General features: G+C 39.6%; 1 protein-coding gene across 1 annotated transcript in view; it reads left to right on the top strand.

The window, feature by feature from the left end:
- The window catches only part of LOC112653664 (cytosolic beta-glucosidase), a 111215-nt gene that overhangs the window by 41042 nt on the left and 51781 nt on the right, over positions 1 to 18392 (top strand). The window contains exons 3-4 of the mRNA XM_035714671.2: positions 7937 to 8733; positions 9456 to 9579. Coding sequence (XP_035570564.1) covers positions 7937 to 8733; positions 9456 to 9579 — 921 coding nt within the window. The remainder of the gene's footprint in view (positions 1 to 7936; positions 8734 to 9455; positions 9580 to 18392) is intronic.

Here is an 18392-nt window from a genome sequence, read left to right as displayed (position 1 = left end):
ATCTTTATCCATTCGTCCATCAATGGACATTTAGGTAGCTTTCATATCTTGGCTATTACAAATAATGCTGCAATGAACACAGAGGTTCATATGTCTTTTCAAATTAGTGTTTTTGTTTTCTTCAGGTAAATATCTAGAAGCAGAATTTTTGGATCATATGACAGTTCTATTTTATTTTTTTTGAAGAACCTGCATACTGTTTTCTATAGTGGCTACACCAATTTACATTACTACTAACACTGCATGAGGGTTCCCGTTTCTCCACATACTCACTAACACTTGTTATTTCTTGATAATAGCCATTCTGACAGGTGTGAGGTGATACCTCATTGTGGTTTTGATTTGCATCTCCCTGATGGTTAGTGACATTGAGCATTTTTTCATGTGCCTGTTGGCCATCTGTATGTCTTTTTTGGAAAAATGTCTATACAGGTTCCCTGCCTATTTTTAAATCAGATTGCGTTTTGATATTGAGTTTTATGGGTTCTTTATATATTTTGGATGTTAAACCCTTCTGAAACTTTTTTTTTTTAATCTCAAGTGATTTCATTTGGTAAGAATATTTACATACTTTACTGCAGGAATATTAAGGGACAGTGACCCAGACCCACTGGGAGTGTTAATATATGTTATTTGCTCTGTATTTCCTTTCTAAAAATCCAGAAATTCTGACCACATTTGTCCCCAAGATTTTCAGATAGGGGATTACCATACCACTATGTCAATATATGAAACTATTTAAAATGAACTTGAGATATACAGAAGTTCATGGAGCACTCTGTAGATCAGTAATCCAGGAGCAGGGCAGCGGAAAAGATGAGGGTGGTGGTGGTGAGACTGGAGATAATGGGACCACTTGAATGATGTAGGGAGATCACTTATCTACATCTCATGTGGGGATCATGTGCCCCAGCGCTGAGCTCTTCATGTTTGGCCCCAGCTTTTGTAAAGTCATAACTCATTAATATTACAGACTTTTCCATGAACAAGAGGGCATGGGAGGTGCTTCCAGTAGGCAAGATTTCAATATGGGGTTGTTCACTCTTGTGCAGTGATCTGTTGAAGCAACTGGAACTGTTTTAACTTAGAAAGGCCATCATTTGTTTTTTCTGTTTAAGCATTTTCTCAAAGAGCATGTAAAGAATTGGGAAACCCATGTCACTATCCTTTACAAGGCACCTCCATTTTTTTGTATTCAACTCCCTATTTTAAAGTGTGATTAGAGGACATTTGGAAACTTGTAAAATCTTATGTTCCCAAACTGGAAGAATATTTTATGAAGTGGAATTGTTCCACAGCCTTTCTCTTTCAAATGTCAAGTTTTCAAGATTTAACAAGAAGAGATTGAGCTGGCAACTGAAATCACATATTTCTGCAATTCTCAACTGTTCAAGTGAATTTTCATATCTGCCACAAATGCAAGTTTCAGATGATTAGTAGGGACCCAAGTATTGGAAATAAAAAAAAAGAATGTTTATGCAGAATTTCTTATTCACTTTAGTATTTAAAATATGAGCACAGTTAGCAGGAATGGTAAAGTAAATAACCAAAGAAACATTTACTAACCTCCTACTCCATATTGAACAGTGTTGTTAGGCTGAATAATGGCTCCCCAAAGATGTTCATCCTAATTCTTAGAAACTGTAAATATGTTTTCTGACATGGTAAAAGGGACGTTAGAGCTGTCATTATATTAAAAATCTTGAGATGGGGAGATTATCCTGGATTATCTGGGTGGTCCCAGAGTAATAACATGAACCCTTACAAGAGGGAGGCAAGGGGATCGGAACCAGAGAGAAGATATAGGAACTGAAGGAGGTCAGAGAGAAGAGGTACACTGTTGGCTTTGAAGGTAAAGAAAGGGGCCATGAGCCAAGGAATGCACGCAGCCTCTGGAAGCTGGAAGAGGCAAAGAAATGGGTTCTCCGGGGCAGCCCCGGTGGCGCAGCAGTTTAGTGCCGCCTGCAGCCCAGGGTGTGATCCTGGAGACCCTGGATCGAGTCCCACGTCAGGCTCTCTGCATAGAGCCTGCTTCTACCTCTGCCTGTGTCTCTGACTCTCATTCTCTCTCTGTGTCTCTATGAATAAATAAATAAAAAATTAAAAAAAAAAAAGAAATGGGTTCTCCTTGAGAGCCTCCAGAAGGAATTTAGCCCTCCTGACATGTTGATTTTGGTTCATCGAGAATCATTTTGGATATCCAATGCCTAGAACTATAAGATGATGAATTTGTGTTGGTTTAAGCCACTAAGTTTGTGGTACTTTGTTATAGCAGCAATTGGAGACTAATGCAGGCAGTGTGCTAAGAGAATGTAGGGCAATTAAAGAAATTAACTGGTGGAATGAGTCTAGAGGAGAGTGACCTCGTTATCATGTGTGATAGATGGTAGGCACTTGACCAAAATTAATTCTACATTAAGACATTTTTAGTTTGACTAGCAAGATTCCTGTTTAGTAATTTTCTGTACTGAGACATCATCTGTGCAAGTCCTAGCCATGCCCTCTTCTAAGGGAATTTCCCTATTTCTTTGTTCTACATAAACCTGCTTCACTCCCGGCCATAGCTGACTGAACAAGGGAAAGACCTCTTTCCTTGTAGACGTATTATTGGGTAACCTAATGGAAAAGGAGAATCTTGCTCAATTGTCTTCACCTCTCAGGGATGTTTGGAATCAAGGAGTTGAGAATCTGAGTTGGTTGGTGTTGGAACCAGGACTATAAGGTAGCTTTGCAAATGGGATGCCATTTTGAGATCATAGCGAATTGGATGCTAAGGAGATGGGTTCTGGGAGAAGGAAAGGAATCAAGTAGATGTGTTGAATGAAATTGAATGAGTGAGACAAGCTTTCTGGAGAGGCAAACACTTTCTCGGCCTCCAGTTTCAATTCCCTTGAGTTTCAGTTGTAATTTTCCATCATTGGGTATCTGATAGCTCTCTATCATTTTGAATAATGCCCATGTATCCCACACTGACTAGCCACCTGCCCCTCATGCTACCTTTATAGTTGAGTTAATCAAAGTGGGTTACTTGTCTCTATATCTAAAAGACCTTTAACTCAAATTTGCTTTATAAGTCTAAAGATGAAACAAGATGGAATGGGCTTGATTAAATCAGAAAAAAAAAAAAAGGTAGTATGTATGAAAGAAGGCTGTGGGAGTCTTAATGGTTAATCAGTTATGCCCTAAATATCCAGAAGCAAAACAGGGTCCAAATATCCTGTCAAAGTTTCAAGATCCCTAGATTGGTAACAAATGATCATTTAAAAATATATATTTGTTCAGAGAATTAGTTACTACTGAATTGTGCTGATAAAGCTAGAGAAGTCTTTCATGGTTTGTTCTCATTTTTTACTCAAAATGGTCATGAGGTGTCACTACTAATATGCCCTTTTTGCTGAGAAGGAAACTCAGGTGTAGACAGACCAAGTGATTTATCCACAAGTCCACGATTCTTTGGTGGAACTGTTTGACTCTGGAGCTCTGCTCTTAAAAATCTTACTTCACCGCTTCATGGGAAACTTGCGTTACAGCACCAAACCAGAAGTGCTCTGTACAAACCAGAAGCACTCAGTTCTGGGATGTTAAATATTAATTATGCAATGCTCTGTTGCTCTGCCAGGCTGATGAGTGAGAAAAAAATCTTATTTAAAAAATTTTAAATCTTCAATTCAACTAAAGATTATCATGTGTTTGAATTACATTGATTGCTATCATTAATGATTGTGCCATATCTAATGATGCTTACAAGAGACAAATCATTGATTCCTCCAAAAATGAAAAAAAAAGGGGGGGAGGGGATCCGATATTATGAATCAGCTCCAAAATAGGTGATTGTGAAGACCTGTAAAATAGAGTCACCATGTTTCTGGTTCTGAAACATTCATGGGACGTGGAATGTCATGGTAGGACAGGGTCAGTCTTTGTAGTGAGATGGGCTGAGTTAAGGGGCTTAAATGTTGGTAGTGCCATATGACAACCATATGACAACGTTATCACTTAAGTCTGGTATTCACTCTCTTTGAATATTGGTTTTCTTAGATGCTTAGTGAGGATTAGAATGCCGACTTTTAGGGCTTAGGGCTAAGATTAAACAAAATGTGTGACATTTGGTATGTATAGTATGAATGCAATAAATAAAAGCTGATATTATTTTTATATTCAGAGCCAATGGAAGGAATTGGTTATGAAAATCTTAACACAGGGCAGCCCAGGTGGCTCAGTGGTTTAGCGTCTCCTGCAGCCCAGGGCCTGATCCTGGAGACCCGGTATCGGGTCCCGCGCTGGGCGCCCTGTGTGGAGCCTGCTTCTGCCTCTGCCTGTGTCTCTGCCTCTCTCTCTCTCTCTCTCTCTCTCTGTGTGTGTGTGTGTGTGTGTCTCGTGAATAAATAAATAAAATCTTAAAAAAAAAAAAAGAAAATCTTAACACATACCAATTCCCAACTGATTCCATCATACCATCTTTGGGTATTGCATTTTACAGGTGAAGATATGTGGGCTTACAGAGGCCCAGGGATGGGATTGTGGGATGTTCTTTTATTGCAAGAGATAAGAAAAACTATACATTTTGGTGAATATATTAGTATTCTATTGCTGCTGCAACAAATTTACCACAAGCTTAGCTGCTTAAAAATAGCATAAATTTTATAACTGAAAATAATATAACATTGTATATTAATTATATTTTAATAAAACCCCACAAATGTATTACCTTAGAGTCATCAAGGCCAGAAGTCTGACATGGGTCTCTGTAGGCTAAAATTAAGGTGCCTCCATGGTCGCATTTTTTTCCACAGGATCTAGAAGACAGTCTTTCTTGGCTCATTCAGATTGCTGGAAGAACTCAGTTTCTTGTGCTTGTAGGACTGAAGTCCTATTTCCTTGATCGGTATGAACTGAGGGCAATTTTAAGTTTCTAGAAGCCACCTGCATTCCTTGGCAAGTGGCTTCCTTCTTCTGTCTTTAAAGTTGGCAATAGTGGGTTGAGTCCTTCTTATGCTACTACCCTCTCCTACTCCTTCTTCTATTATTGTATCTTTCTGATCCTCTCTGCTCTAATCATTCATTTCTAGGGTGTAGTTAGTTTGGGCCCATCTGAATCATCTAGAAATCTTCCCATCTTAAGATCCTTAACCCTAATCACATATGCAAATCCTTTTTGCTATGTAAAGTAACATATTCACATGTTTCATGGATTAGGGCATGACATCTTTTTGGAGCTAGGGTATTCCATCAAGTGAGTAATGGCATACAAATGGGTCTTCCAAGTATGGAGTTATTATGCATGATTCACATTATGTTCTGGTTTGCAAAACAAGTGAACTGTTGTTAAAAATATCCACTCTTACAGACAGATAGGTAGACAACACATGGCCTTGCATAATTTGGTGTCTGTTTACCCCTCACCACTCTTATTCTTTCTCTGCTCAGCTATACATTCTCATTATACTGAACTTACAGTTCCCAGACAGAACTATACTTGGCTAAATTACAATATAAATGCAAACAATAGCCAGTCCATATATGATAATAAAACTCCAACCCACAAAAAAAATCTGGGAAACCCAACCACAACCTCTGCAGAGATTGGCCCAGAATAGTCAGAACTTGGTCAATGTCTGCCAACTTTTCTGTTTCTATTGTTGTTGTTGTTGTTGGTGGTGGTGGTGGTGGTGGTGGTGGTGGTGGTTCATTCTCTTGCTCCCTGCTTCCAACTTAGGACCAACCAAAGAAAAGCAAATAAGTGGCCCAAAGTAATTGCTTAGGATGCCCCATTTCTAGTTAGCCTACCTCCCACCTCCCTGTGCCAACAACTTTCGATCAGAAGGTAACTGAACCTTCTCCTTCCCCTCCTTTTTGTCACTCTAAAGCTTTCCCTCTTCCTTGACAGTCTTTGAGTATCTGTCAAATGCAAGCGGTGATGGCTGACTCCCTTGCTACAGCAAACTGAATAAATAGGCTGCTCACAATTGAGTGGTATTTATTTCCACACCCCCTTTATTCTTTCACATATTTGTTTCTCTTTGTTCTCTTTTTGGATCACTTGTTCTTCCTTGCCTTATGTGAGTAATTTATATTCATCATTTGAGTGTCAGCTTAGATGTCACTAATGACAACAATAACAATAATTATTAAAATGATAGCTAACCTGTACTGAGCCCTTACCTTATGCCAAGAGCTATTCTAACCATTTTCAATTTATCAACTCTTTAAACCCTTGCAATACATTATTGAAGTAGGTTTCTATTATTGTCAAAAATTTTACAGAGAAAGATAACTCAGAGAGATAGAGTAACTTGCCTAAGGTCACTGAAATAGGTGAAGGAATTGGGATAGAATTGTGGTAGCCTGTTGCCCTATTTTACTTTTGAAATCATGATGGTGTATTGCTTTCAAAATAAGTTTTCAAATGTCCTCAGTTTGGAATGGGTACTCCTTATCATATGCTTGAAAGGTATTTAATTTGTCTTTATCAATAACACTGTATTATAATTGTTTACAAATTTATCTATAATCCCTACTAAAATTGAAGCTACCTTAGACCCAGAACAGTATTATCTTACATACGTTTGTATGTCCAGCATATAGTAGCCTATCTATACATGTGTATTTAAGGGATGAACAAATTAATGATTGAATGAATAAATTTAAAAATCTGAATTATTTTTTTAATTGGAGGATACTAAGTTAAAAACAGAAAAAGGGACCCTGCTTCTAGACAAACTTTGAAAGCAACACAATTCTACATATGAATGTACAGTTATTATCCAGGAAACAATCTCAAAACAGGACAACTTCCTCTCCTGAGCTTAAGTTTCTTCCATAATCTTTTTTTTTTTTTAAAGATTTTATTTATTTATTCATAGAGACACAGAGAGAGAATGAGAGGCAGAGACACAGGCAGAGGGAGAAGCAGGCTCCATGCAGAGAGCCTGACGTGGGACTCGATCCAGGGTCTCCAGGATCAGGCCCCAGGCTGCAGGCGGCACTAAACCGCTGCGCCACCGAGGCTGCCCAGTTTCTTCCATAATCTTAAACATAAAATCACAGGAAGCACTAATACTGGTTTCTCCCCAGAAGGTGTCTTCCAATTAGGAGCCATTATTAGGTTGGACTCTACATCTTCCTGGCATTGGGTTCTGAGGCAGAGTATTTCTAACTTAATAACATTCTTCTGAACTCTACCACAATCCTAAAAATCTCCCCGCTCCACCACCATACTTACAGTGCTAGAAAATTAGCTGAGAGCCAGGGGTGGCTAGGTATTCTCTTTGACTATGTCAGCATTTTAGAGCAAAGTCCCCAACCATGTTCCATAACATGCCAAGCCTCTGGCCAACTGCCCTTATAATCCACATTCTGGGAGCTCTTATTCACGCTCAGTGGGTCTGCTTTTTAGACTTGAAAGACTGATATATCTGGAGAAGCACTGAGGCAGTCATCTGGTTCAATTCCTTTACTTTATATTTAATACCACTGAGAACCATTCATTCATTCAACAAATATTTATTGAGTATCTACTGAATTTCTGGTTTTGATACTGGATTTGGGGGATCCAGAAGTGAATTAGATAAGGCCCCAGCTATTATGAGGCTTATATTCTTAATGAGGTTAAGACACAAATCAAGCTAAGAAACAATTTCATTCAGTGTGGCCATAACACAGAGTTGTGTGGTAGCAATTTGCCCAAATGTATCCCTTTTAGAACATATGTCTTCTACATCTTCCATCACACCCCTGACTTTCTGATCAGCCATTCTTCCTTGGCAGCCTTAATGTTTCCTCTCAAACTTTAACTGATTATATGTAGGAAGTAACAAACCTTATTTTGGATTAAAATTGTTAAGGAAATTATTCCTGATCCTCTCTTCTCTTTACTTATTGTTGATGTTCTAAAAATAAGTTTTCTTCTCATGCTTCATTTTTGTTTTTCTCTTAGGAATTGACTATTACAACAAGATCATTGATGATTTGTTAGCTAATGGAGTCATGCCCATAGTGACCCTCTACCACTTTGACTTGCCTCAGGCCTTAGAAAACAAAGGAGGTTGGTTGTCAGAGGCAATCGTTGAATCCTTTGACAAATATGCCCGGTTTTGCTTCAGTACTTTTGGAGATCGAGTCAAGCAGTGGATTACCATAAATGAGCCTAATATTTTTGCCCTGCTGGCATATGATCTTGGTATATTTCCTCCTGGCATACCTCACATCGGAACCGGAGGTTATCAGGCAGCTCATAATTTGATTAAAGCTCACGCCAGATCCTGGCACAGCTATAATTCCTTATTCCGAAGAGAGCAGAAGGGCATGGTGTCCCTAGCAATTTTTGCTCCCTGGGTGGAACCAGCAGATCCCAACTCAGTGTCTGACCAGGAAGCTGCTAAAAGAGCCATAGCTTTCTCCTTGGATTTCTTTGCTAAACCCATATTTACTGATGGTGATTATCCGGAAGTTGTCAAGTCCCAGATTGCCTTCATGAGTAAAAAGCAAGGCTATCCATCATCAAGGCTTCCAGAATTTACAGAAGAAGAGAAGAGAATGATTAAAGGCACTGCTGATTTCTTTGCTCTGAATTATTATACAACTTGCTTAGTCAAGTACCAGGAGAATAAGAAAGGAGAACTGGGTTTTCTCCAGGATGTGGAGATTGAAATTTTTCCAGATCCATCTTGGATAAGTTTGGGTTGGATCTACATGGTACCATGGGGAATACGTAAACTACTGAAATACATTAAGGTAAAACACAGTGTTTCTGTTCATGTATGCCGAAGTATGGGAAGACAGACATATGTGTGAACTTGGAAAAAGAACGGTTTTAGGCAGTAGGTTATACTTTTGTTGGCTTGGGAAGAGAGATTAGGATTTAAGTTGGTGAGGAGTTAACTAGCTGATAAGAGGCTTCAATACCATGGTTAAAGTTGAGATTCTCTGTTAAAGTCAGTTGTGGTCATAGGAATAGCTTGGGCATATTTTTCAGGCTGATGTCACAATTATAATTGTTAAAAAAAGCATATTAAGGGTTGAAATCGTTGGATCCTTTTTGGGCCTCTGTTATGCTGGATGGAGTCCAGGTAGCTAAAATTAAAATTTTAAGTTAATGATTTTTAGGACCCTTGCTGTGGGGGGATAGAGAGTGTAGCTGTTGGTGGGACCAAAGGGTTAAAGAGTAGTGACAATCAGCAGATGCTGATGGAAGAAAGATATTTCTGTCTTCTCATTATGATAAGAGTCATTTGACTGTCTTCATGGACATTTGCACAGTTTTGATTTTCCATTGTTAGTCATAAAAGGTCAGTGCGTGGAAAATTAAGTTAATAGGGTCAGTGCAATTTGATGAAAACTAGTTTTGGGTTGTAGCTTAGAGAAGATAGAGGGTAATGCACCTGATTTTATGAGTCTTTTTTTTTTTTTTTCTTTTTACATCTGTTTGGAATAAAACTTCTGCTCTCTTGTTTCAGGACACATATAATAACCCTGTAATTTACATCACTGAGAATGGGTTTTCCCAGGGTGACCCTGCATCTCTTGATGACACTCAGCGCTGGGAGTATTTCAGACAGACATTTCAGGAACTGTTCAAAGGTACCATTTGAAATGATGGAAGATCAATTGTGCAAACTTAATATAATTTTCCCATGTGCCTATTTGCATTCAGCAAAGACCAATGATTTTGAAAGCTGAAATTCATGTAAATCAGTGTAAAGCCATGTAATTAAGAGAGAAGAGAAAAAGTATTTAGGAAAGAGGAAGGTGAGGATTTGGGCCTAGCTTCAACCTCCCCAAATTTAATCAAGTAAAAGCGACCGTCTTCAGTATTTTGTGACTCCTGGGTGAAGGTGACATGAACAGAAGGGGTAGTGGCTGCTGAAAGAGAACATTAGTTATTATAAAAAGATTAGCACTGACCAACTACATCATGCCTATTTGCATATTTTTTTATATCCTAACTACCAAGAAATGAATTGACAGAATTTTTAAAGGACCAAACATTAAAATGGCTTTGGTTGAGTTTCGGCCTCAAATGAGTCTTCCATCACTATGTGTTTCCTTTAAGCTGTAACCAAACAGCCCCATTTAAGAACAGGTTTTTGTCACATAGAATCTGTGAATTTTATTTCAAGACAATATTATTATTCTAGCAACTGTTCTTTCTCCATGGAATTCTCTTCATATTTGAAAACAAATGTGAAGGAATAATCTCCAACTGGTAACACACATTTCTACACCAGTTAATTTCCCCATTTCAGCATCTACTTGGAACACTGTTGCGTCGTAAATTTAATTTCTCCTCCCTATAAAGGAATCATATCAGAGAAACAAAATCCAATGTAAAATGAGTCTTTCAATTTCCTTTTTTACTATGATAGGCACACTTCTCTCTATCATTCTATTTGAAAGGTCCTAGAATTATTCTCTCCAAAATTAGTAATATACTGAAATCAGCCAGAAAGAATTCTAGAAAGTGACACAAACTGGTCTCTTTCCAAAACCTAAAATATATTGTCCTTAGCCCCTCACTCAGGCGTGGAGTTTATTGGCAGAGGGCAATTGGATTCCTACGATTTGATCCAATTGAAATAATTCTTTTGTATTACATGCAAAACAAATTATTTCTCTAGGTAAGAATTCACTTTCTGATTAAAACAACAACAACAACAACAACAACAACAACAGGAAATGTCTAGTTTTCTGAGATTCCACTCCTCTTTCTCCCTGTAAATGTAAACCCTATTTAGAGTTAATCCATTCCTCCCAGAGGAAAGTAAGCTGGTTACCAACAGGCAGATTTATGGATGGTATGAGGACCACAAATGACTTGTCCGAAATTGTTCTGTGTATTTTTGGGAAAAGGGAGAAAAATAGAAATTGGCTTTCTTCATTTCCAGCTTGGTGCTCCGTTTACTGCTAACATATAGGGGCATTTCATTGCTCTTTGAAATAGTTTCAAGTACTTTAATATAGTCCCTTAGATCTTTAACGCTAAAAACGTGGTAGTAGACCCACAAACTAAGACAACTTAAAGATAGAAAAGTAATTGAAAGTGAGAGTGGAAAATGTGAGAAGATTTGGGTTTCTGAAGGGCAGAGAAGGAGAATAGGATTAGAAACAAAATTCTGTTTTTCTACTTATTGAATTTCAATTGTGTCTTTAAACAGATGGAAAAAATACCGTGCACTTAAGACATTAATTGTTCACAGTATGCATGTTCTCTTCTGACTTTTAACATTAGGTGATCTATATTTATTGTAATTAATACATAGTATTATATTTACTTCGCTTTTTAAAGAGATGTAGCCTTTCAAATGTGCAGAAATCTACTTCTTGACAAGAGAAAAATACGTTTCTCTCTTCTAGAGTGGGTATAGTGATAGCTATTTCTTACATATTGTTGTAGACACCGATTATTTAATCTGTTGTGAAACTCTTTTCTGGTAATTACTCCCTTTTCTCTATGAAATATCCACCTCAGGCTTACCACAGCGACAGCTGCGTCAGTAGAATAACATCCCCCTCCTCCTAACACAGAATTGATTGATTTAAATGTAGGCACATGATATGACCTAGGCCAATCCCTGTTCTTCCCTGAGATTTAGAATTTGGGCCAGTTGCTTTGTCTCTTAGTCTAGGTTGGGCAGGGGAATGTAGCTTTGTGAGCCGTTGGTCCTATGTCCTGCCATGGAAGCTAAGGAGTAGTATGAAGGGTTGCTGCAGGTGCATCGAGGAAGTGGAGGCAAGAAATAGGAAGAGCTTCAGGTGATGCTTGAGCCTATAATTCCAGTTTTTTCCTCAGACCCAGATGCATGCATGCTCTTGAGAGACATTACTTTTGCTCATAATTAAGTGCTCTTTCTGCTTCACCTGAATCTGATTGGTTTTCTTTCACTTGGAGTGTGAACACTCCAGAGTGTTAACTGATGGTGACATAACACTTCATTTTCTAAACAGTGAGGTGAGGCCATTGCTCTTATTATACAGATGAGAAAACTGAGTTTCAAAGAGGCTAGCTAAGTCATTTGTTCAAGATCACAAAGTTAATAAGAAATACTTCCTGGAACCAAGCAGAATATATGCGTCTTTACTGCTACTACCACTATTTTGGTGTTTGATGAGGTCTGTGAGTTCAGGGCTTTTGGACTCAGAGTGGTTGCTTGTTGTACCACACAGAACCTTTTGCTCACCTTTGGTACTCTGAACTTGCATAGATTCTTGAAATCTGCAGGAGCCAACAAGTCCTATGACCTTTTGGACAAAGCTCAGACTGCCCTCTCCTCCCCTAATCCTGCCTCTCGTCAGGGGAGTGGAGCTTAATTTACTAATCAATGTCCTGAGACTCCTTTGAGGTAGTGCTGAAGATGTAGATTGGCAAGAACTTTACTAGTAAGAAGCACCCTGTGAGTGATTAAAAATAATAACAGGCCAAGGAAGACATTCATGGGAAGTGCTGCAGGTGAGAGCCCGCCTGAACCCAGGGAGTCAGATAGATGATGGCTTTGTGATCCCCACAAACAAAACCCTCTCTCCAACATCACACGTATGGACAGGCACATAATGACACTATAGTTGGATCAATGACATCTGCCTGGAGGTCTTACTGATCTCTACAGAGAAAAACCCACGGCAATTAATTGAGCAGTAAAAAGTAAGCTAATGTTTTTATTTCCTTTTGGGAAAGGGGGAAAAAAAAGAAAAATGTCATTTCAAGAAAAAAAAAAAGAAAGAAATCAACTAATGCCTTTTTAATCATTGTGTTATTTAAATAGATTGTGTTTTAATTAATATAGATACAGATTAAAGAAAAGCAACACAGTAGAGATACAGAAAACTTGCAAGAACATATAACCAGGCTTATATTTCAGCTCTGCAAGTGATTCGATGAGGGACCTTTGGCAAATCGTTCAACCTCCCAAACTCTCAGTTTGTTCATCTATAAAGATGGATTAACGCTTTTCCTGACAAGGTTGTTGGAAAGATTCCATTTAATGAGCTCATGTGTAATCACCCCCAACCAGCAACTGCCTGGCACACAGTAGGCTCTCAACCAATGCTATTAATTATTATCATTACAAAATGTGTACTCTTAAGAATACATTGATCACCCCAAGTTATTTAACTTTTTATTTTAAAAATGTTATGCTAAGACTTTTTTTTTAAATTTTCCACCAAGTATTTAAGTTATAGCACAATATTCCCTTATACCTGCAGGCTTCTCCATCATTCTTTTTGGGGAACCCCTTAATGAATGTTGCACCGTAGGCCATCTGGCTCTCTACAGTTGACTTCTGTGGAGTAGAAAGCAGCAACGGCCTCCGTCCATTCATTATTTCCATCAGGAGTGTTGCCAGATTAGGTGAAAAATTAAATCATTGGCAGCAGAAATAACCACCCAGCACCTGGGGGGCTGCAATTGCCCTGCCACATGAATTTTTGCATAGGTTCAGAAAGCAGTGATCTTCAAAGAGTTAAGCTTTTCTCACATCGTAGGAATCTCTATTATATTCATAGAATTTGACCAGTCCTTCGTCAGGAAAGTTGAAGTTCACACGTACACACACACACAAGTGGATGCCTCAGGAGTCAGAATGTTGCTGAGGAAGGGTGTGGAGCAGGGGCGGTTACTCCCGAGGGGTAGCACTCCGGCCGTGACCCCAATTCTCCTTAAAGGCGATTTGAGCCTATGTTCCACCCGTTCCTCACCTGCCTGAGGATGTGCCCAGCACAGGCCTGCGTTTTACTTTCCTCAGCCTGGAATGCCATGGTCTCTGCCTCCTTCCTGGCCCACATCCCGTTGTTTGGAGTACAGGAGCTTGCGGGAAGCCAGACAAGACCTGGGTTTGAGACCTGGTTCTGGCTGCTCACAAGCTCAATAATTTTGGGATGATTCTTAAACAAACAACACTTCTGCCATCTAATCTTTAAAATAGGGATAATGAGAACATCTGTCTTCTAAAGAGTGGTGAAAAATGAACAAGGCGATGCCAATAAAGCCTAAACACAAAGTCTAGAACATTACAAAGGATTCTGTAAATGGTGGCTAAGTTTGGAGCAGGGCCATGGACCCTCTGAGTGCTGGAGCTATGCCTGATTCATGATTATATCTTCAGCCCTGACTCCCATTAATGCTGTGTAGTAGGTGTTCTACACATTTGTTGAATTTGGACGCGTCTATCGGAGAAGAGTTGGCCAATGGGTAATGAGATATAAATGATTAAATAATTGGGAACTGTATTTTCTTTCCCTAAAGAAATATACCCCATAGAGAGGGGGGAAAAAAAAAAAAAAGCAGACTTCTGGAAAGTTTCTGAGCCAGCCCAACTTTCCCGTCAGATCCATGCCTGAGTTAGCACAGCAGTAGATGATTGCAGAGAAGGTTTGTTAATGACCAGCTTTAGGCTTTTAATGACAAAACCCCTCAGCAAGATGTCATCGAAGTTATTGAAGACTTCACTGAGAGTGGTGAAGCTGATGCATTGTAACAAGAAGGTTATAAATCTTGCAGCTCGGGTATACCAGCAAGACAAGATGCTGAGCACAGAATCGTCCTGCTGTTGTCTGTCAGCATCCGCCCTCCTTTCCCTCTTCTCCTTCCCACGGAGAGCCAGTAAAGGAGAAATACATCCATTTCCCGAAGTAGCAGAGGCCTGGCAGCCACCTGCCTGGGCCAATTTCAGATCACAGAGGCCCATTTAACTGGACAAAATGTGTTAAAGCACCTGTGTTTTTCTCAATGGGCATTTAAAAAATCCTAAGAATTAAGGAAAGATCTCAAAGGTTAATCCATTGACCTTTTAGAAAAACTAACCGATTAAAAATCCATTGCAAGCGCTGAATAGAGACCCAGGTACCTGCATCTAGAGTTCCACTCCCTACCTATCGAGTTATTGCTTCTCAAGGCCAATCTCTGTCCGCTTAGCCCCAATGAAGCAGCTCATCTCATAGCTCTTGGTCTTGGATGCATGTGGGGTAGGACCTCAGATCCACGTGGCACTCTTGCTCTTGGCTGGACTGCATGAGGGCGACTCGAGGTCAGAATAGAGAGGAAAGAACAAGGTTTGAAGGCCGTGCATAAGAATTGTTCGCGTGCGATAGTGTACAGGCCTGTGGAATTTGAAAAGTCGCAAAGAAAACACTTTTCAATACGTTTGTGTTCCACCAACCTCCACACGCAGACCACACACAAACTCAGACAGCCAGAGGTTACCGGGATTACAGGGTTCACCTTAGACAGACGCCAGATGACCTTCTCCTATTTTGTTTCTTCCCTACTTACCTTTACCTTCTATTCTCCATATAAAGCCTGACGGGGTCAAACGTCTTGGGCTTGAAGAGTGAAGACAGACACCAAAGCCCATTCTAGTGACATGCCTTCGGGTGAGCGCCCATGGGGACCCTGAATGTCATCCTGTTCACCAGTTAAGTGGAACCAATGCTAATCACTGGTTTGCCTAACCCAAAGTCAGTGGTGAAATAAAATGAGATGATTTATGTCCCTATGTGCCCTGAATACGTTAAAATATTAGACGTTATATTTCTATTGATGTATTAACTTTACACTTGTAAGGACATCTCTCACTCTGGCCCAAATCCATCATCTGGACCTCAGCATTCTCCATTGCAAAGAGAAGGGACTGATATTCATTATCCAGTTGCTTTCAATATCTGCCAATCCCAGATTCTGCGGTTTGACTTTCCTGCACATTTCTAAACTGCTGTGATGGTGTGATTGGTTTAGGGGTTTTAGAGAACAGGTACTATGACCAAATGACTGGTGTAGAGCCTGGTGACGCTCAGAATCCCACACACCGTACATGCACACACACACGCAGGCGGTGGTTGTTAAGCTGCTTGGCCAGGCTTACCCGGGTGAGGCACATGTTGATATAATTAGGGACGTACACCGTTTAGCAGACACACCGTCCTGGAAACAGAGAACCTGGGGCATCCGCTTCATGGGAATAGCCTTCCTGGAGCAGCTCAATCACCCACCCGATAATCTGCCTGTGTGCCCTGTGACCAAAATCCACTCTTTACCTTCTCCCTCAGTAGCGTTCCAACACTTCTGCTGTCCCCTGCAGAGGGACATTTCTCTGTGCTTCTTTTTAATTCAGTTTCACCTGCTCTGAGGGGATAATTTCTTAAGGTTCCCCACTACCTGAGGCCCTCAGTGAATTTTAAGACTACTATAAAGTCTTTTAAGAAAGTATTCAGACTTTTTTTTAGATATTTTATTTATTTATTCACGAGAGACACAGAGAGAGAGGCAGAGACACAGGCAGAGGGAGAATCAGGCTCCTTGCAGGGAGCCCCATGTGGGACTCGATCCCAGGACCCCGGGATCACGACCTGAGCCGAAGGCAGACGCTCAACCACTGAGCCACCCAGATAACCCCCAAAATATTCAGATTATCTCAAACTTAACCTCTCCATTTTTTTATGACAATCTGTCCAGTAATTTTTGTGTGACGTTACAGCAAATAGAAACTCAGTTTTATTCATATAACTGTAAAAGCAACCTGTAAAATAATTGAAGCATAATTTATCTGGAGAAAATCTACTTTTCCAAAATGAAGAGTAGACTCAGTGGAATCTTGAAAAAGGTGAAAAAAGAGGAAGGATTTGACAATGAGTTTTATTTTTTAAATTATTTTTTAAAGATATTATTTATTTATTCATGAGAGAGAGACAGAGACAGAGACAGAGACACAGAGACACAGGCAGAGGGAGAAGCAGGCTCCATGCAGGGAGCCTGATGTGGGACTCGATCCCAGGACTCCAGGATCAGGCCCTGGGCCTAAGGTGGCGCTAAACCTCTGAGCCACCCAGGGATTCCCTGACAATGACTTTTAAAGGAGATATATTTGACATACAATGTTTTGTAAGTTTGAAGTGTACAACATGTTAATTTGATATATTTATATATTGCAATAGGATTACCACCCTAATGTTAGCTATTACGTTCCATAATTATTTCTTTTTTTGTGGTGGGAACAACTGAGATTTAGTTTCTTAGCAACTTCAAAGTTTATAATACAGCATTGTTGGCTATAATCACTATGATGTGCATTAGCTCTCCAGAACTTATTTATTTTTACTTCCCATTTTGTGCCTTTAAAGAACATAGCCCCATTTCCCTCAGCCCCCAGCCACCAGTGACCACCATTCTATTTTGTCTTTATGAGTTTGGCCTTTTTTGATTCCACATATAAGTGATATTATACAGTAGTTATCTTTCCCTGTCTGATTTATATCATGTAGCATAATGCCCTTAGGTTCCATCTTTGTTGTTGAAGATGAGTATTTGCCTTTTTCTTGCAGAATAGTATTTCATATATATATATATATATATATATATATATACACACACACACACACACATATACATGCACACACATAAACCTACCCCACATACCATTTATCCATTCATCTGGTGGTAAACCCTTAGACTGTGTCCATATCTGAGGTCATTGTGAATAATGCTGCAATAAACATAGGAGTGCATATCTCTTGGCTATCATCAAGAAGGTAAGAGATAAGAGTTGGCGAAGATGTAGAGATAAAGGAAAGCACTGCTGGAAGGAATGTAAATTGGCTCAGCCATTATGGAAAACAGTAGGGAGGTTCCCCAAAAATCACAAATAGAACTAACATACGATCAAGCAGTTCCTCTTCTGGGTAAATATCCAAAGGAAATAACAACATGGGTTTGAAGAGATAATGATTCTTTTTTTTTTAACATGTTTCAGGAGAGAGGGATGGTGAAATATTCAGGTGATGAGAGAGCTGTTGGAATTGAGAGAAGATGAATGTCTCAGGTTTTTCCTTGGGCCAAGGTGGAGTGGTCCTCAAGCGTCTGCTTACATCAGCCCTTATTCCCTGATCTCCTAAGTAACCTGATTACTACTCGGCCTCCTAGTTAGCCTGAGAATTACAAGCCACTGCTTTGGAACAAGGCTAGTAAGGTTTATCTCAGTGTGATTGGCAGGGGTGTCAATGAAGTTATTAATGGTGTAAATAAAGATCCTACCGGACACCCGAGGGGGGCTCATGGAAAGGATAGGGAGAAGTCGATGGCCAGATGTCAGCCATTGCTACCCAGGAAACTTAACATGAGTTTCCCAGTGCTTGGAAAGGAATATTCCCCATTATAAATTAATACATTGACATTTATGTTTTGCAAATCAAGGTCTTATGAGTTCATCAGTGGGGATTAGCTCTGGGTGCACTAAAGATATGAGTGTTTGGATTTGCAGTGTTGGTAATTAGGCTGTAAGTGCTAATCTCACAGTTTTATAGCTTTCCTCTCTGTGGTCTTATCTTCTATTTATAACTCTGACATTACTTATGCTGGTCAGTCGCTCTGTAGTGACATAAATATCGCGTCTGTCAGCTCTCCCAGA

The sequence above is a fragment of the Canis lupus genome, chromosome 3 (genome assembly GCF_003254725.2).
Source record: "Canis lupus dingo isolate Sandy chromosome 3, ASM325472v2, whole genome shotgun sequence".
Taxonomy (NCBI): domain Eukaryota; kingdom Metazoa; phylum Chordata; class Mammalia; order Carnivora; family Canidae; genus Canis; species Canis lupus.
Note: the sequence above shows the minus strand (reverse complement) of the source record. Positions and strands in the feature narration are given on the sequence as shown.